This window comes from Cornus florida, unplaced genomic scaffold (assembly GCF_030987335.1).
Source record: "Cornus florida cultivar Cherokee Brave unplaced genomic scaffold, ASM3098733v1 CherokeeBrave_3.0.0_Hap2_Chr05, whole genome shotgun sequence".
NCBI lineage: Eukaryota > Viridiplantae > Streptophyta > Magnoliopsida > Cornales > Cornaceae > Cornus > Cornus florida.
In genome coordinates, this window is record NW_026775575.1 from 114,734,860 (window position 1) to 114,754,825 (window position 19,966).

Genomic DNA, 19,966 nt, shown 5'->3' on the forward strand with positions numbered 1-19,966 from the left:
TATATATCAGCATATATTGTAACGTTAAGCTCAAAAATATGAAACCAACTCATGGTAGAGTTTTATATTTCATGGATTTGTAGAGACGGTTGGTTCAGCAACTGAAAGCCAAGAAATTATATATATATATATATATGAAAGGAATATTGAAAGTCAATCTGGTTGTGTTGCAATTTCTAAATTGAATAAACGAATGTGACAATATTCATTCAAGCGTTACATAAAAGACAGCTAATTGACGCTGTACTATAGTTTGGATTGCTTTGCTGGCCCAATAATTCAAGCATAATGTGAAGTCTCCCTATGCCAAATTTTTATTCGAATTTTTATTAAATCTTCTAATATTATAGAGAGAGAGAGAGATCATTGAATCTAATCATTGAAACATTCACATTGCATCTTACATAATAATAATTAAAAAAAAAAAAGAAAGTTTGCTAATGATGAAGATGATACTACAACTTAAAAGAAATAATTTAGAAATAGACACGTACACACATATATGTATATATATTTAGAGAGAGAGAATAGTAGATAGATTGGTGCTAATCATTTGACAGATTCTTTTGTATATTAGAAAAAATGATAACCACTGATCAGAATATGAGCCGTTTGGAATAACAGCCACAAGGAAACCATGTGATGAAATTTTTAGTCCAAAGTGAACACATTTTGTAAGTATAGTGTCAAAACATTGTCTAAATTGAACATAAAACATAATGATCATAGAACTTGAACCCTCACATAAAACATAATGATCATGGAACCTGAACCCTCACATATAACATGAAAAACCCCGTAAACCTGATGATACAATTTGAAACAAAGGTACAAATTCTATAATGAAGGGTTGTTGATTAGGGCACACCAAAAAAAGTAAGATTTTCTTAGAACTCAATTCTACCTTCTCCCTTAATTTTTAAATGACCGTTGTCACATGGTATTCTCCTGGAAGTCTTAAACAACCATAAAAACTTAAATAAATAATAATAATAATAAAAAATTGGAGTTTGCATTGTACAACTACATGATAGGAGGTAACAATGGATCTTGACTGTTGAGGCAGTTTGAATCAAGAACCAAAGCACTCATAATTACAATCACTGACTTTAAACGCACAAACTGAAGACAAAATCATATATTAACTCCTCACAATCTGAGTCCCAGTCATTACCTGATTTAAATACACAACTCCCAAACAATTTATGCGTGTGTGTGTGTGTGTGTGAGAGAGAGAGAGAGAGAGAGAGAGAGAGAGTAGTTACAAAAGAGTACCTTCAGAAACCTGGAACCCACTCATACTGGGATTAAACAAAGAAAGTTCTTTGATGGGGTTTTGGTCATACAATGTTTTAACTTTACATGATACAAATATTTTATTAGGAAATATTATAAAAAATCAGAATCCCAATAACCTAACTTCTTCTATATATTTGAAGGTACCCATATGAGATTGACACTCACTAGCAAGCATTTCAAAAGAAAAGAAAGCTAGCCATCACAAATAGCTAGCCAATATAGCTACCATGGATTCCAAGAAGTCAAACAAGATCAGTGAGATTGTTAGGCTTCAACGGATTCTCAAGAAGTGGAGAAAGCTTGCAAACACACCAAAAACCAGCAGAAAGGACAGCAACAATAGTAACAATAGCAATAAGAGCGTTAAATTTCTCAAAAAGACGCTATCCTTCTCCGACAATAACTCCATCCTGGGGTTCTCCAGGGACTCTGTCCCAAAAGGGTTCCTTGCCGTTTGTGTTGGAGGTGAGCTAAAGAGATTTGTAATACCAATGGAGTACTTGAGTCATACAGCATTTGATGTCCTATTGAAAGAAGCAGAAGAGGAATTCGGGTTTCAACAAGAAGGTGTTCTCAGAATTCCATGCCAGGTTCCTGTGTTCGAGAAGATCTTAAAGTTGGTGGAGGAGAAGGGCACATTCTTCATGCAGGAAACAGCGGGATGTTGTTCATCAGAAAGTCAGTTAACTCAACCACGCCAACCGCAAAGTCCAATGTGCAGATGATTTTCACACAATCCTCTGTAACAAACACCACACCCCCCCCCCCCCCCCCATTTCATTTCTTTTGATCCAGGAGAGAGAGAGAGAGAGAGAGCCGTAACCTTCCATTTCATTTCTTTTGTTGCTTCACTAGTAAAGAAGTTTCAGTAGAGTGGTTTGAGTTTAACCTCTCTTTCTTACCCATTCTTCTCCAGATGAGATATAATCACATGCGTTTTCAAAAGAAAGCAATATCTCATATCTGAATCCTCCTAATTTTCCTACTATAATTAATTATACATATAAAGCAAACAAGACAGAAATCCCCATTTGAAAATGATCTCCAATGGAGATTTCTGCCTGATGAAAGCACAGCTATAGGCAATGCAAAAGGTACCATTTTCTTTGGAAATAAAGCATAATAATCAGAGCACAGCTTCAGGCAATATGTACACTCATCACTCATCATTCAAGAAAATGATGAAAGCATCCACCCAACCTTAAAGTATAGTAATAACTAATAAGAAATAAGCAATTTGATGACATATACAGAAAATGACATGAAATGGAATAGTTTTCATGTACAAGATTTAATACATCAAATAAACTAGAAACATGACATCAAAGGGTCAAACATGACATTTTTCCTTGTTAACAATCAGTGTACACTCATCACTCAAGAAAAGATGAAAGCATCCACCCAACCTTAAAAGTACAATAATAAGAAATAAGTATTTTGATGATATATAGAAAATGACATGAAATGGAATACTTTTAATGTATAAGATTTGGTGAGTTACTGTACATCAAAATATCAAACAGACTAGAAACATAGTTGAAAAGAGTTAAATATGACATTTCTCCTTGTTAATGACTTCCTTAAGTCACCATTCTACCACGACATTAATAAGCAAGCGAAACATATTTCCAAAATTGGTTTAAGAACATCAATATTTCCAACATAGGAAGTCCATCACCTAAGAAAGTTGGAGACAGATAGTATTAACCATCCGATCTAAATTAACAGTTACGGAATTGTCCTTTTGTCAAAGTCTAAAATCAGATGCTTTGGTTAGAAGTGATTGGAACGTGATTCTACAATTTATTTATGTCTATCAAGATTATAAGCAATATATATTGTATATATAATCATCTGTATGTGCAGCATCCAATGATTATGATTACAGAAACAAATGTGCTAATAATATTATAATGCATTCCATAATGTAACCATTTGCACTCTACTCGATATAAACAAAAGACTATTACAGCATCACCTTTCAGTTCACATGCATCCATACACTTAAAATTTCAATAAGTATAACCAAATATTAGTAGCAACTCACCAATCCCAATATATCAAAGTAATAGATACTCGAACGATTTTTTGCAAAACTAGTGAGTCAATGTTAGAAGTCTTGACTCAGCAACGCTTTTTTGAACTATTTCGGATCGGCTATGTGAATAGTTAAACGACGTGCTATTGTATGTTTGTTAACTATCACAACCTATGTTAATTTTGGGCCTCTCCTTACTCCACCATTGCCCTCAATAAGGTCATCACTTTTCCTTAATAATGCAGTTGTTGCTGTCAATAATCCTTATGCATGGCCAAACCATCTAAATGTACAATGCAATAGAAAACTTTATAGAGACGTGTCATTGAACAGAAAGAATAAATAATGGTTGCTAGAGGTATGCCTATTCAAACTCACATAATAGAAAAATAAACAGATTAGTATAGTTTACCTTTTTAATTAATTAATGAAACTGAGAGAACAAGTAAAGAGCTAATCAGTGAACAAGCAAATGGAAAAAAAAAACTGTTGTCAAACTTAACCATATAACTAGAATAATAAATAAATAAATAAAAACCCCTTAAAGCTAAAACAAGGAAAACTAATAGGGAAAAAGTCTATATCAAATGACTATGGAAGAGCTCTCAAGCCTTAAAAAATAAGATACAGTAAGGGTCATGGGTTCAGTCCATTCAACACAATATTCACCTTGTTAATTAAGAATATCTTCAAACGACCAAAAACTGAAACCAATTAACATTTCAACTGCAGTTTGCTCCAATTCAGTAACAAAGAATTGCAGGTCATAATGTACAAGTAAACAATTTGTTACTTGATAATACACATTCACACAAATGCCTCTCAAGGAAAACCTTTACATGTTAAAAGATACACATAAGAAAGGAAGAAGAGGACCTGAACGCAAGCTACCAAAACAATCAGAGCTACCTCTAAAAGTGGGTAGCTGGATGAACCTTGGTTGACACGTCTGCTCAAGCTAGCATTTAAGCTGAACTGTAGGCTCAAAAGGTTAGGTCTTCACCATCACTATAATTAGGAAAGGTAACACATTTGAAAACTTTGCACTTTGAACACAAGACGTATCCAATCTGCAGCCAAGAGTAAGATGTAGCAGTTAGCATTTTCAATTTAAGTTTCCATGATATGAGTCCATACTTGGGGATATGCCACTGACAAGGGAAGGCTAGGACAGCTCACTATAGGAGTCCTCCTAGATTAAAGCTTTCTAACAATTGTGTCATCCTAATAAGTGCATTTTCTGAATAATAAAAATGAATGACTCATCATCATCATCATCCTTGATATGGATAGGGTCAGCCATATGAATACTCTTTTTCTATTCTTTCCTATTATATATCATATCTTCTCTTAGATTTAAGTTTTAAAATCGTTATTAGTTACTTCCTCCCATGTGAGTTTTGGTCGGCCTCTTCGTCATTTACCTTCTAGGCAAGCAATTCTTCCTCGTTTAACAGGAGCATCATTGGGTCAGCAATGATCATGACCATACCACCTTAATAAAAAAGACTGACTACTTACAGTAAATTCTTTCCTTTGATGGCTATAACTTCAGCTAATTTTTTCACCTAAAAGAACGGCTAGATGGGTATGAATATTAGCCCTTTATAGTGCAATGTGTTTTATGTTTCCATCATAATGCCCAATTCTGAACTAAATCGATCTGCCTTTATTGAAAAGAAAGAGTTATATGCCATTAAAATTTGTCATTTAAGTTCTTTCTATACAATTCCAAGAGGTGAACTAATGGACTTACAGCTCTGCATGATGGACAGCGACGGTAGATCCGTTTGTTTTCAGCTTTCACATTGGTCTTCTGCCCTTTACAGAAATCACAAAGCAACCATCCTCTGCCATTACAAGATTCACACATAATTCCTGCATCAAGCTTTCAAATTGAAAGAACTGGATCAGAGTTTGGGTAGCAGCTAAACACCATGAAGCAATAGTAGGGTTGAAGACAGATCCTAGTGCGGTAGGAGCTAAACACCACGAAGCAATAGTAGGGTTGAAGACAGATCCTAGTGCAGCAGAGAAGAAAGGGCCTTCAGAAGTTAAAGGTACACAATGTGTGCATGTCATGAGTATACAAGTTTCTTAATACATCCTAATTATAAAGCATAATTCAGTAATAACATCCCTATGGTACAAATATCAACAGACTGAAATAACAAATTACTAGCATTTTTTCTCTATTTAAAATGGAACATGAGAAGATTGAGAGATTTGTTTTGCTTGAATTTTCAGTAATAATTTAGCAATAAGAAAACATTTGTTTATCAAAATAAATTATTGTTTGACGAAACAAATTCTGAATTCATACCCTACATCGAGAAACCACAACTTTTCAACCATTTAAGCATAAAGCCCAATCACGATTATGAAGTGGGAGCAGCACCCAATAATTCCATATCCAAGATGACCATTCTTTCAATGAAAAGACTTGTTACTAGTTTATTAAATGAGATGAACTTTGATACTTTCCTCGCTATTCTAGATATTATTCAGAGCACTAAGGCTTCATGTCTACATGGTTGGTGTTGGCCAAGCAGATTTGCAAAGGGTAGAAGATAGCAGAAGGAACACTCTTGTGGCTTTATGAGCTCAATCCAACCATTTAGTGACAACAATTTTGTTCTTCATGCCACTCCATTCAGGACGCCTCAATTACTTGCACATACACTACGAAGTCCTCTCTAACTATTTAAACCACAATATTTTGGCATTGCGTTTCATTCTTCTGTATTCCATAGTCTTTGTTGCACATTAGTTCTATATTCGAGTAATTTTGCTTAGCAATTGATGGCATAATCATAGCCGTCTAATCAACATATACAAATTTACCTTATGAAATAAGAAACTCAAAGTTGGAAACTCCAAAATCTTATTACAATCCCAAAATCAACACCTACCAGGCAAATTAATAAACCACTACAGAATGCAGATTTTAATAAAAATGTTCTGCTCGGCATTACCATAAATAGATTGTACAAGTAATCACATTGCATCCCTACTCAGTTTGCTATCAATACAGGTAGGCGAATAATACTTACAAGTGATCAGTGATTGATGCAGAAATTAAGGTGACTTTTTCATGAGATGGTTTGTACTTTGTAGGGAAGCATCATCATGCCTATTCTAGGTGTCTTTAAAAAAAAAACAACGCTATCTATCGAATTAACACTCACATGTTATCATCGTACGAACCCTAATGTCTACACCTATTTTCATCTATGACAACATAGATAAACTCCATATTAGATTGGGGATAAAAGTTGAAAACTCAATAATCCCTACTGTTTGAGGACCAGCAAAACTCCTCCATGACTCTGGGAATCGAACTTTTGGGCTTTGGCCGGTATTGGCTCAACATTGGATCCCAGCCAGGCCAGATTTTTTTTTATTATTTTACCATCCCTAGATTCCCTACAACCTTGTCACATCAAACCAAAATATATTGTATTAAGTTGTATACAACCTGTATTTTGTGCTTGACATCTTATAATGTGAAAAGATTCCTAATTGCCATTTAAAAGTGAAACGGTTATTTCTTGAAATGATCAATCTTTTTGTTATTCCTTAAGATATTACACTACACTTGTATCAGGATAAAAGAAACAAAATGTCCAATTAGTAATTTTTAAAGAATTGAGAATTTCCCTTGCCATCAACCACTTTTTCAATATGCTCCCATTGCTTTAATTATCTGTGTTTCTGCCTCTCGTCCTTCTCTATCTCCTACATCTCTCTACATTTTTCAATATCACATTTCTGGAGTACACCACTCCTAACATCCTCAAACAAAAGGGAGATCATAAAAACTTCTAATATAGAACAACAAATTATATTTTAAACAAATTGCAATATATATATATATATATATATATATATATATATGAACATATATTTTCCATAGATACATACAAACATTTATAAATGCAGTATGTCTTACCAAAAAAAAAAAAAAAAACGAGTGTTATTAACATGCATATACACACATTAACACCGATATATTTGAGACTCATTTGGCATATACATACGCAGTTTGTGGTGCTTCACTCATAAGCCTAAAAAATGCATACCTGATCCCCAATTTGCTTGAGGGGTGCGCAACGCACAAATTTCAGGGAACGCCTCTTCGCCGACGATTCGAATGGCAACATTTGCAACAAATTGAGCTTTACAGTGGCAATAGACATCGCCATTTTAGTGTTTCCTACGCTACAAAAAGATCGTCACACTGTCCATGTCCACTCATTTTCCACTGCCGTATATAATAAGAGAAACCCAACCAAAATACCCCTGAATGTTCCATAAATTACGAGACTGCCACTCCCTAAGCTCATAAAACAGAGCAGCGCATATTAGGTCAGAGCTCCTCCTGGCGCATGTTAGCCGCCGGAATCTGACGAACGTCGCCGGAAATGGCAAACAAACTCTCTCTCTTCTTCTTTTTCTTTGTAATGACATGTCTTTCTCTTGTCTGCTCTCTCCGTCAACGTTCTTCTCACCTGTGTGATCGTAAAACCCTACCGGACCCACGAATCCTCCGAGCAGATCAAATGACGGTCCTGATGAACGGCTACTCCGAGTCCCGCATCCCCCTCCTCCGCTCGATCGCCGCCACGTACTCCGCAATCCCATCAGTCTCATCCGTGGTGGTCCTATGGGGAAACCCCTCCACTCCAGCCCAAACCCTAATCCAACTCTCCTACAACCTCTCCATCTCATCCTCCTCCGCTCCCATCTCCGTCGTCCGCCACTCCACCGACAGTCTCAACGCCCGCTTCCTCCCGCGGCCGTCGGTCACCACACGCGCCGTCGCAATCTGCGACGACGACGTGGAAATCGACCCCAAATCTGTGGAATTCGCATTCAGAGTCTGGACTTCCAACCAACACCGCCTAGTAGGGTTCTTCGCGAGGTCACACGACATCGATCTCACCGAAAGGACATGGATTTACACTGTTCATCACGACAAGTACTCGATTCTGCTGACCAAGTTCATGATCTTGAAAACCGAGTACTTGTACAAGTATAGCTGCGAAGGAGGTAAAGCGATGATGGAAATGAGAGAGAGGGTGAATCGGATGCGGAATTGTGAGGACATTCTGATGAACTTCATGGTGTCGGAGGAGGGAAATGAAGGGCCGATTTTGGTGGGGGCGGAAAGGGCGAGGGATTGGGGGGATGGGAGGAATGGAGAGGGAGAGGGAGAGGGAGAGGGAGAGGGGAGGGAAATGGAGGGAGAGGAAAGGAAGAGAGTGAGGGAAGTGGGATTGAGTAGTAGGAGAGGAGGGCATAGGAGGAGGAGAGGGGAGTGTATAAGGGAGTTCCATAGGATATTGGGGAGGATGCCTCTGAGGTATGGGTATGGGAAGGTAGTTAATTCAGTTGGGGAACAAGGGTTGTGTGAAAAAGGTGGCAAGTTGGTGTTTTGTGATCAACAGGTTGCCAAATGACCCTCCCTCCCTCCCTCTTAATATGAATTACCTAGTTGTTGTAGTTTTGTGTATTATTAATGGATGGAGTAATGTTACAAAAACTGAAAATCCATATCTATTTGTCACTTTTTATTTGGTTTAGTTTTTTTTAGAAAAAGTATTTTTAAATTTATTGGTTATATTATCAAATTTAAATTGTATGGAACGGAAATGCGTTAAATTAACTAATGCATGATATTTGAGAATAATCAATATTCAATACTGTACCAATAAAATTGGTTTACAAGGACCGACCGACTTGAGAAAAGTTGATACAACATTTTGTGACTTCGTCTCTCGACGATTAAAGTTTCATTTTGCTTTAAATGTGTTGTTACCGCATCACATCATTCATGATACAAAGTCCATATAAAGATTTTGTTACTGTTTGCGCCCACATTGAATCGGTATTTCTTTTCTTCTATATAATTTTCTTTATTTTTAATTTCAAAATTTTTTGATTTTCATTTAGATAAGAATTCTTAGAAATTGGACTATTTTGATAGCATGACTCTTTAAAGTGAAAGTGGATTCCGTTTGTTATTTTTTTCTTTCCATTCACTTGCTCGGATCTCTTCTGTTTCATTGATTTTGTCCGGATTCTTCTTTTCTTTCCAAAATAAATAAATAAAGGGCAAGAGCTCATTTATATCTAAGCACCCTCCATTATGCATTTACTGCTTTCATTACATCGATACTGTTAGTTTCAAGGGCAGAACCAGAATTTTAGTTTAGGGGAGGCAAAATGTTAGGAAAAAAAAAAATATTTAAAGGGGTAGAAGGAAAAAAAAATAAGAAAAATGACAACTTAAAAAAGAAAAATTAAAATTTAATTTAACAAATTTTTTTTTAAAGGAATTTGAAGAGTAAATTAGAAAAAATAAAAAAATAAGAAATAATTTTTAAAATTAATAATTTTAGGAGATATTATATAAAAAAAATTGCATATATATATATATATATATATATATATATATATATATATATATATATATATATATATATATAGGGAGCGGACAAACCAGGGGAGCAAGCGGACAAACGAGGGAAGCAAGCTGGTTAGCTTGTATTAAAACTTTACAAGTTGTAATCATAGAGCAGTTCACGGCCGAATGATATTAGGGCTAGTTTGGTGTGCAAGAATGAAATGAAATGGGAATGGGAATGAAGTTAGGAATAGAATGAGAATGTAATTTACCTTTATCAATTAATATCAAATTAAAGAGGTATGTAAGAATGAAATTGGGGCAAGAGACAGAGAGAGAAAGTAGAGAGAAGAAAGAAACTGGGCAAGTGAGGTGTTGGAGATTGGGGCGAGAAAAGGCAATGGGGAGAAGGAAGCGATTGAACAAGGGTGAGGACGGATCCGATTTGATCGGCGGCGACGAACGGTGGTGATCCAAGCTCCGTTACAAACTTCAGTACTTTTGGAAAAATCCGATTTGGAAAGAATGGTGATCAGATTTGCAAACTTTAGTGCGAACAAGGGTGAGGACGGATCGATCCGATTTGGAAAGAATGGTTTCAACAATTCTTTCACAAAATCGATGAGAGAATCACAAAAAAGCTTCTATGCTTTTGGGTCCTGTTCACTGTTTGCTTCACTTAGATCTACTTTTGAGTTTTATTGTGTCTTGATCTGTCACTTTGAAGTTCAAGATCAATATTATGTTTGTTAGACAATGGGTTGGGTTGGGTTATGTGTTGTTGCATGTTTCATGTCGATTCGGCAGTGAGTTTGATAAAGAGATGATGATGCCGGCTGGGTTTGTAATTTGTTAGATTTTATTTTTTAATATTTTGTTTAGTTTGTATTTTTTTAAAGTAAGGATGAAATGATCATTCTTTTGTAAAAAAGTGAAATAATTTTGATGGAATGACCATTTTCAAAAAATAGTGAAGAATGACCATTCTAGGTTTAAAATTAAACACCAAACATAAAAATAAAATAAAAACCATTTCATTTTTATTTTTTATTTTTTATTTCATTCCACCGCAACAATTACTCCAACCTTAATAGAATGACTCATTGATTTGCTAGGAGTCGATGTGTTTTGTTTATTGAGAGAGATTCTCAAAACTTAAAACGAAAAGTAAAACGGACCGTGTTACTTTGCGTTACACTCTGTCCACGAGTAAATAGCCAAAAGACACAAACATACTCAACAATGCTAACCCCAAAGGATTTGGATCATTCAATCCCCTATCAAATCCACCTACAAAACAGGGACTCAGATAAAAAATAATAACGTATTCACAATTTTTAGAAACTAAGGACAAAAACTATTCTTATAAACTCAAAAAACAAAAACAGCCCTTTTTTAATTTTTTTTTATTTTTAAATTGAGTATGTAGAAACAATTTTCAGAAATTGTCAACCAATTTTCTGATTCTTAATTCTTAGAAAACAAAAACTGTTATAATCTTTCAATGAAGATTTTAATCAATTTTAAGTAAACCTAACTCAATTAGATTGAGAGTGTGTGTAAGCATTGGCTTATTTTTGCATAGAGCTGAATTTGAAATATTAGAGTCAACTAAACAAAGTTTATGAGAGGAACTCTTAAAAGATTAAAAATGAATGTATCAACTCACCAAGGAATTCCACTAGAAATAGAGAAAATTCTAGCAGAATATAATGGGGGAAGTCGAATATTGATATAGGGAGCTGCATTCATCTCTAAGGCACTCTTTAAACAGCCAAAGAGCCAAACTCCAGTCCCATAACCCACCCAATTCACACACGTTTCTTCTCTCTCTCACACACACACACACAAACACACGCCCAAAGACATACAGAGATCTCATCACTCTCTCTCTCTCACACATACACACACAAGCACACACACAAAGACATACAGATATCTCATCACTCTCTCTCTCTCAGTACCATCCATCGCCCTACACAAACGCAAAGCCGCCGTCTGGGATTGGATATGAAATATGAACCCTAACCCTAGCACGCTTTGTCACTGACTTTGGACCCAATATATAGACGAACTGACGGCCGCCGTCTATGATTGGATATGAAGTATGAACCCTAACCCTAACCCTAACCCTAACCCTAGCACGCTTTGTCACCAACTGCGGACTTTGGACCCAATATATAGACCAACTGACGGGCGCTCCGCTTTTCATATTTATATATATTTTTATGCAATTGCCCTCCACTTTTGTATTTATCCCAAGCGTATTGAAAAGTTTATTATATTCCCTGCATTTTTTTCCTTTAAAAAAAAAAAAATTAAATAAATAACCAGGAAGCAATGAAGTATCATCCTTTTGTTTTAATGGTGAAATACTGCAATCATACTTTTATGTGTTTAATACTTCCTAAAAAGATCTGTAATGTAAAAATAATTTTATCAATAAATACTTTAACTAAATGATTTTTATTAATAAATACTTTGACTCCATGATTTAGAGTAATGTTATGATGAGTTCTACTAAGTGCTAACATTTCTTATAAATGTTGTCATTTTATCACGATCATGCAATAATATTAATGTATGAATCTAACCACTTGAAAGATGACTGAAAAGATAACTATAGCCAATTTTTCATACTAAAATTCATTTATCCTAAATCATGCAAATCAGTAAAAGTTTTACAATTTTTTTTCTTTTGAACAAATTACAATACCAACCTTGATCGCCTTATATGTTTTAATTTTATGATATCTTGAACCATTTTTTTTTTTTTTGTGTGAAATCAGTTTAACATTGGCAACGTGATAATATAATTTGTTCATTAATTTTTTATTTTTTAAAGTATTTTGATCTAAAGGGTCAACCGGTTGAATATCAAATTAGAATTGGTTGAACTTTATGCAAGAAAATCACTCTTACTATATTTCCAACCGGTTGTACTTTATGCAAGAAAATTACTCTTACTATATTGCCAGTTAATTGAGTTTTCTGCATTAAAACTATCTCGGGATAAGTCCAACCGGTCGAATTTTATGAGAAATATAACAGTGGAGCCTCCACATTAACATTACTCTATGTTTTATACTTTTTTTTTGGGTAAATATTTGATACTTTTTGCACACTTCAAAACATATGTTTATACTATATATATTTTTAATACTCAGAAACAAATCAAAGATTGTAACTCAGTGTATCCCCTCACCTCTCAAAATGAATGGTCCGTTGAGGTTTCAAGTTTCTATAATAGATGATGCCATATGTTATTGGCCTAAGAAAAAGAAGAAAATAAAAAATAAAAAACAAACGTGAATTTGGTCTACCCCCAACAAACAAACTCTCTAATAAGAGGGTAGACAAACAATTATAACAAAGTAATAATGAATATGGGATGAATAATCCTTACCAGAAAAAAGAGAAAAAAAAAAAAAAAAAAAAAGTTGCATAGTACTTAAAAACATACATTCTTACCAAGACATGAGGGTATAAACATTATTTTTAATAAATAATAGCATCAAGACATGGGGAAATTGTCACCACTCTACTGATAGAAGTTTTCATATGTTTCCACTCTCGTCTTTGGTTCAGGTACCTCCAGTTCTTCCGCAAACCCCATGGTCATCTTCACGAAATCATTCATGTGTACTTGTTTCCATTCCTTGTAAAATGAATGTGTGATATTAAATTCTATAACTCATGTGCTCATTTTCATCACTACCCAATACTAAATTTGGTAAAAGCAAGAACAAATAAAGTTTCCACAGTTAAAGCATTGGCAATATAATAGCTGTTAACATTTAGGTGGATACCTGCTTTCTCAGAAATCAGTTTCGGAAGCTAGAAAGAAAGCCCGAAACAATTTAGGCAAAACTTTTGAAAAATATTTAGAAAATTTAATGGAAACAGTTACAATTTTTTAACGAACTAGAATCTCATTGAGAATATCCTCAAAGCAGTTGGAAATGATGGGAAACTTACGAGAGACTAGTTTGCCTTGGAACGATCTCTCTCTCTCTCACTCTCTCACACACACATACAATGCTTCCCAAGCCCTTTCTTCTTTGTCAAAATTCAAATGAATTTTTTTTTAACAGTTTTTTTCTATTTATTCCATAATTACTACGTTTTCTTTTTTCAATACAAATTCCTAACCTACACTATTTGTTTTATCAAGATTTTCAGTAATTTGTCCCATCAGAATCCTAGTCCACTTGAATTGTTTCTTGTTTACCATTTCCACATATTTTTTTGAACTATGTTTATGCTTCGATTTCTCTAGTTGATCCTAACTCTCCCTCCCTATTTGGGCATTGTCAGCAACTCTGCTTACATGTATTATCAATGGAAATGTAACAACACAAAAGAAAAGAAAAGAAAAAAAGCGTTCTGGTAACAATAATAGCAAGGAAGACCCCATTTCAGCATTACAACCTCTATTTCATAAGGAGGGGTGCACAAACCCTTAAGGCCTACGCTTTGCTTTCAGTATTCCTCTTTAAGTCTTTGCTCTCGAGTTCCACTACAAAATTGATTTCTTTTTCATTACAGAAAAAGAAAAAAGAAACAACAACCGCCATACAACTTCAAGTTATTTGTGCCAACTTAGGACCTCATTGTTTGACATTTAAAGACATTAAAAAGATACCTAATGTCTATAACTAGCATTGCAAGATTGTAGACTGCAAAACTTGCACCAAACAAATTCCAACTTCAACAAATTAGGTTCATACAAATCCTTTTTAGAGCTGGACAAAGTTCCACCACACCTATTTGAATAAATTTTATATCCAATTAGCATATGTCATTTCTTTGCTAAATCTAAGTGAGTTCACAGCTCATTCCCCCCACTCCATCCCCTACTGCTTTTTGTTTCTTTGCAGAGGTTCTATCCATGCAGCAGTTCAAGTATATGAGCAAGTTGAAGAAAAGATAACAGGGTTACCTCCAAATTCCATTCTCCATATAAGCTTGGATCATCCTGGTTGCTCCAAATATATGCGTAAGTCTGTAACTTCTCAGAACTATCCTGCAAAATTTCCCCACAACGTCCTTCTTTAACAGTTAAAAAACAATGAAATTATATAGTGATAACCACATTATATCACTAAATTTGACAGAAATCAAACTCGAATCATACTCCTTAAAATTGACCATATACTCCCCTGACCAAAAAAAGTATAAAATATTATGGCTTAGTTAGATTGTTGGTATTAGTTTTTATCAGATATATTCCATTTAGTTACATTATTCCCACATTTAAACTCACTGGTAGCTCTCCTTCTCCATGTCAAGTAGGTTAGCCACCAAAGGGCTCCAGTAATCAGGAGAACTCAATAACTCTTCCAACAATCAGGGGTTGCTGCGTTTTCTACATAAATCTCTCATTTCAAGCCTCTTATATTTTAAGTGATATTATTAGTTCATCAACAAAGCATTTAAAGTCCTCAAGGTAATTTCAGTTGCACATACCATCAAAGAAACTTCAACAGTCCTCCTCTCATACTCAACATCCTCAAACGTATCCAGAATGTCTAATTCGGGAGTTGTTATCCCCAGGAGGACCTGCAGCAAAATTTTATTGAAATAAAATATCGATGGAATAAAAATATTTATTTATTGTAAAGGGTGTAGAACTAAGTGAGAATAGTTATGGAGTGGCAAAGAACCTCAACATGAGGATAAATCAATCAAAATAAAACATATGCGTCAATTGTGTCTGAAAAGTATTTTTTGCCAGTTACTGGTCAGGTCAATGTTCCAAAGGAATGTGAATGGTTGGAGTACTGCTTAAGCATTTTCACTCTCCTGTTCATGTTTAAGCCCATGCAGGACAGTAAAAGAACATGGTGGGCTAATGACACATTAACTCAATTATATTACGCCACTTGAAAACGTAATATAATTGTGGGTGGAGGGGTAGACACATTCATATCAGGCAGTTAACATGGTTAGCTACTTTTAACTGATGGAAGAGGACTAATGACACATTAACTCACATGTACACAAGTTTCCTGGTCTCTTCCAAAATCCGAGGAATGTGATAATCAGGTTCGAGTTTCGATAACAAAGAACAAAAAGAACAAGTAATGAGATAAAAGCATGGCATCAAGTACTTTCTACTTCTTAATGTTTTCTTTTGATATCCACATTTCTTATTGGCCTTTAATGTAATTTCCATTCTCTGCCTAGCAAACATTATAAACAAAAGAGCCATGACAAAATTTTCCTAGTTAATACATTTAAAATTTCCATAAGAAATCCACTTCACTTGGAATCAACCACTCGACAATAATTTTTATTTTCTAATGCTAGGTGAGAGGTTTCATGGTCAAGAAGTTAATTACAGGAGGCTCAACTGGCAGTTTCTCAGTAGGTACGAAATTAGGATGGTCTGAGGAAAGACGATCTGAACCCATTGATGAAATTCAATAGAGAAAATAAAATGCTCCAGAAAGATCTATAACCAGATCTCTAGTTGAGTAAGACATCCAAATCATATTGTGGGCAAATTTGACAAAATAAACAATAAAAAGCTCATAAGATGTTGCAAATCATAATCAGAGAAATAACAGAGAATTAAAATTAATAATGCGAGTACTTGGGAGGAAATTAAGATCTTTATTTGCATCATTTAAGATAGCATGTCTTCAGAGTTCTACATATCGTTGTATGAAGATGCAGTCCCAATCTTATACCATCCAACTCACCAGTTTGTTGCAAAAAACTACAATATGGTTCCCAACAATAAGGAACATCTGAGACAATTGATAGAAAGCTAGAAACCAGAGCAAACCAATTGAAATAAAAAAAATTCATTGCCCATTCTTGCATCAAAATTACAAGTACTTTATGAAAGAGAGTGAGAATTGAAGTAAAAAATAACATACGAAACTTGACATATATACTCTTATCAAATAACAATAATAATAACATATTTGCTAAGATTTGTGACATAAACAATAATAACTTTCTCAAGATAATGCGAACTTGACAAAGACTTGAGAGCAAATGAAAGGAAAATATGATAAGAGCTTAAGGAGCTCCGACTTATCTCAAAAAAAAAAAAAAAAAAAAAAAAGAGCTTAAGGAACTATGAATAATCTACTTTTACATATCAATCAATGTGATCGTTTATACATAAAGTTGAGCAACTAAAACAGAGGGTGTTGAAAGCACCCAAAAAAGGAAAAGGAGAAAAAATATGGCATCAAGCAAAATACTTCACATAAATTGGAAAGAACCTACTTGTTTATGCATTACGTTATCAATTCAGTAGGTTCCATCCATAATCTTATATCTCCCGCGTTTATAATTTTAAGCCATGATCATTAGGCAAAGGAGACATAAAAGAACCACTGTTGTTAAAGGCGCGCCTAGGCTCGAGCCTCGGGTTTAGTGCTTGTTGTCATTCCAGGCTCACTGATGTTTACTAGGCGCGCGCCTCGGTTGCGCCTCGTCCTGTTTGTGAGATGCGCCTAGGCGTGCCTCACTGATATTTGTTTAAAAAAATACGATTGTTCTATTTCTTAAGCCAAAAATGGTACTTTTGGCAACTTAATAAACAAAAAAGAGAGCTCAATCATACGATATAAGGAACTTTTGTTCAAAAGAATAAAAAAATAAGAAAGCCATGAGTCAAAGTGTTAACCGAACAATGATAGAATGAGATTATGAGACGAAGACGAAGCGCTAGTTGCAGAGATGAACGAGGAAGCCACGTCAGTTCTTTCTTTTCTTTTCTTTTTCTCTCTTCTCCTCTAGATCTCTCCTCTCTTTTTATCTTTGTTTACATCTCTCTCTTCGTCTAGTTCTCTCATCTCTCTGTCTTCTTTTTTCTGCTCTATTTTTTCTTTTCGTTTTTTATCTTGTTAAGAATTTTTTTTTTTTTTGTTAACATATTTATTTCTTTTTGTACTTTGTTTTGCCATTCAAAAAACACATTTTGCTTTGCCTTTCAAGAAAACAAATTTGTGCTCTGTTTTATGGTTGTTGGATGCTTGTATAGTTGATGGATTCACTTTTTTATATTTGATATTAATTTTTAGAATATTGATATGACTTATGAGATATGAATGTTATTATGGTAGTTTAAATTTTCAATTGTGCACCTCACTTCACTCAGGCACGCGCCTCGCCGTGCGCTTAGGCTCCAAAGGACCTCTAGTGCCTTGGTGTGCCTTGGGCCTTTAATAACTATGAAAAGAACTAATGCCACCAGAAACAAAAATAAAGTGGTCTCCTGCTTCAAATATGTATAAATTAATTTTCATCAACATTCTTATGACCTTAATCAATTTGTTTTGATGAGTTTGTATGGTAAACTCCTAAGACAAGGAACTTATTTTGTAATTATGTTTCCGATCACAAATAATTCTACAAATAAAATTTGTTACTTTAGCAACTTTAATTACCACTGTCACATGTTAGAGAAAGTGCACATGAAGAGAATTCAAATATAATAGCAAAGAAAGAAATTTTTTATTTTTCATTTAAATAAAAAATAAAGTCATATATACACCAAAGAAACCAAATCTCATAGCATAATAAACAAACCTTCCCTGTAACCTTCTTATTCTCTACAGGCAGAATAGCAGGATAAACACGTCCTTTGATGCTAAACCTATGGCTACAAGAAAGCAAGCCATTTGAATGCTATTAGAGACCGGAAATGGTTGCACTAGAAAAGTTGAAAAAAATTACAATTATCTACAACAATGAAATGTTTTAGTGTTTCACGAGTAACAAATCCAATTAATAATTTTAGAACCGAGAAAATGATCCATGAGTGACACACTTACAAATTGAAATAACGGGAAGATTCTAAATTTTAGAATCATGTATAGCACGCGCTTATTACATGTATTATATACTGTTTAATTAAAAGAACAAGTATTTCGTGTTATGATTCAGATTTTTTTGACTAATGTGCATCTTTTTACTTCGTAGAATTAGGTCTTAACGAACATGTATAATAGGAGTATTTAACTAAGTTTGCACTTCAGTAGACTCAGTAGTGGGTCGTATACACATGAAGTTAAATAAATTTGGTTTCTCAATTCAAGCATAAGACTTCAAAGACTAATTACCTTCTTCATGATTCATAAATTTCTCTTGCTGTTACTTATCATCCAATATTAATTTTGCTAATTTATAAGTAACAAAAAAAAAAAAAAAAAAACACTATTTTGTTATGCTCAAATAAAAACTGCACCTGAAACCCAAAAATTATATACCTAAAAACCAAAAAACCACAAATCATGATCGTCATCACCATAATTTATTTCCAAAACCCTCTTCGGAAGTAAAACCTGATCAAACCCCCCTTGAATGGGTGTTGCATACAACGATCATTTGCTATAAGAGAATGTAAATGAATCTAAAATACTCTTGAGAGAGTATAATCCAATGAATTAGAATAACAGAAACAAGAAAAACAACGAGAAATAGAAGTGAAATCTAGAGAGAGACTGACTGGTGGTTGAGGATGGCGGGAGAAGATCGAGGAACACGCTTCAATAGGACTCGAACAACCTCCTCAGCTTGCAGACTCCCGTATACGAAGACGTTATGAACCATCCCCTGAGAAGAAGAAGAATTGGCACCCACTGAAACCACCGTAGTCGATCCCATTCTCTCTCTCTCTAATTTGTTTGATACTTACGCATTACTTGCAGTGTCAAGGGCATTGAAATACATTTTCTGTTTGGAAAATGATAATTGGACCTAATTTGTCTAGCTTTTTACTCCTTAGACTCCAATCGTTGCAATCCACATCACAACCGTTTTTAAGAGCCCGAAATACTAAGAAAGATGTTTGTTTTCTTTTTCTTTTTTCTTTTTTCTTTTTTTAAAGGATAATTATGAAAAATTGATTTCGTTTAATAAAACTAAAAATTAAGTGTTAAAAAAGTTTAAAGAATTGAAATTTAAGATTTATACAAATTACTTCACGGTTCAGTTTCAAAATGCTAAATGGGTTTTTTGCAAAGTCAACACTTCAAACTGCTAATATGTTGACTTTGTTACTATTACGTACTTTCACATTAACGACTGTATCACTTGTAATATGTGTAACATAGCGAGCTAAATGGTTCTGATTTTTTGATAGAAAAACACTTCCTTCTATATGTAGCTTAAATCATTAATACTGAGCAAAATTAGGCATCTATACATTTATGGAGTCCTAAAGTCCAGTACTTTTTCACTTACCAGAAGGAGAA

The 19,966-nt window shown here is 34.4% G+C and overlaps 4 protein-coding genes across 4 annotated transcripts; 2 read left to right on the forward strand and 2 right to left on the reverse strand.

Annotated features, from left to right (window-relative positions):
* Positions 1 to 1,525: 1,525 nt before the first annotated feature.
* On the forward strand, positions 1,526 to 2,062 carry LOC132308780 (auxin-responsive protein SAUR72). Its single transcript, XM_059806997.1, has one exon. It carries the CDS (start codon positions 1,527 to 1,529, stop codon positions 2,022 to 2,024), a length of 498 nt encoding a protein of 165 aa, XP_059662980.1. The 5' UTR covers position 1,526; the 3' UTR covers positions 2,025 to 2,062.
* A 1,970-nt stretch (positions 2,063 to 4,032) lies between these two features.
* Positions 4,033 to 7,668, reverse strand: LOC132308782 (uncharacterized). The gene is made up of 3 exons (XM_059806999.1): positions 7,420 to 7,668; positions 5,094 to 5,225; positions 4,033 to 4,407 (listed from the first exon to the last, which is right to left on the reverse strand). The coding sequence occupies exons 1-3, from the start codon at positions 7,540 to 7,542 to the stop codon at positions 4,321 to 4,323; spliced, it is 342 nt and encodes a 113-aa protein (XP_059662982.1). The 5' UTR covers positions 7,543 to 7,668; the 3' UTR covers positions 4,033 to 4,320.
* A 93-nt stretch (positions 7,669 to 7,761) lies between these two features.
* Positions 7,762 to 8,986, forward strand: LOC132308781 (glycosyltransferase family protein 64 C3). Its single transcript, XM_059806998.1, has one exon. The coding sequence runs from the start codon at positions 7,762 to 7,764 to the stop codon at positions 8,797 to 8,799; it is 1,038 nt and encodes a 345-aa protein (XP_059662981.1). The 3' UTR covers positions 8,800 to 8,986.
* Positions 8,987 to 13,042: 4,056 nt separating this feature from the next.
* LOC132308783 (AIG2-like protein D) lies at positions 13,043 to 19,482 on the reverse strand. The gene is made up of 5 exons (XM_059807000.1): positions 19,219 to 19,482; positions 18,300 to 18,372; positions 15,216 to 15,308; positions 14,689 to 14,772; positions 13,043 to 13,404 (listed from the first exon to the last, which is right to left on the reverse strand). Exons 1-5 carry the CDS (start codon positions 19,374 to 19,376, stop codon positions 13,288 to 13,290), a joined length of 525 nt encoding a protein of 174 aa, XP_059662983.1. The 5' UTR covers positions 19,377 to 19,482; the 3' UTR covers positions 13,043 to 13,287.
* Positions 19,483 to 19,966: the final 484 nt, after the last annotated feature.

What these genes read in the sequence shown, in the direction of transcription:
- LOC132308781 (XM_059806998.1), top strand. Translation starts at nt 7,762, where the DNA reads ATGGCAAACAAACTCTCTCTCTTCTTCTTTTTCTTTGTAATGACATGT.
- LOC132308783 (XM_059807000.1), bottom strand. Translation starts at nt 19,376, where the DNA reads ATGGGATCGACTACGGTGGTTTCAGTGGGTGCCAATTCTTCTTCTTCT. An exon ending in ATAAGAAGGTTACAGGGAAG is followed by an intron (nt 15,309 to 18,299) that starts GTTTGTTTATTA and finishes ATTTTGCTGCAG; the next exon opens with GTCCTCCTGGGGATAACAAC. An exon ending in ATGGAGAATGGAATTTGGAG is followed by an intron (nt 13,405 to 14,688) that starts GTAACCCTGTTA and finishes TCATTTTACAAG; the next exon opens with GAATGGAAACAAGTACACAT.
- LOC132308782 (XM_059806999.1), bottom strand. Translation starts at nt 7,542, where the DNA reads ATGGCGATGTCTATTGCCACTGTAAAGCTCAATTTGTTGCAAATGTTG. An exon ending in TCAAGCAAATTGGGGATCAG is followed by an intron (nt 5,226 to 7,419) that starts GTATGCATTTTT and finishes TCAATTTGAAAG; the next exon opens with CTTGATGCAGGAATTATGTG. An exon ending in GCTGTCCATCATGCAGAGCT is followed by an intron (nt 4,408 to 5,093) that starts GTAAGTCCATTA and finishes TCTTGGCTGCAG; the next exon opens with ATTGGATACGTCTTGTGTTC.
- LOC132308780 (XM_059806997.1), top strand. Translation starts at nt 1,527, where the DNA reads ATGGATTCCAAGAAGTCAAACAAGATCAGTGAGATTGTTAGGCTTCAA.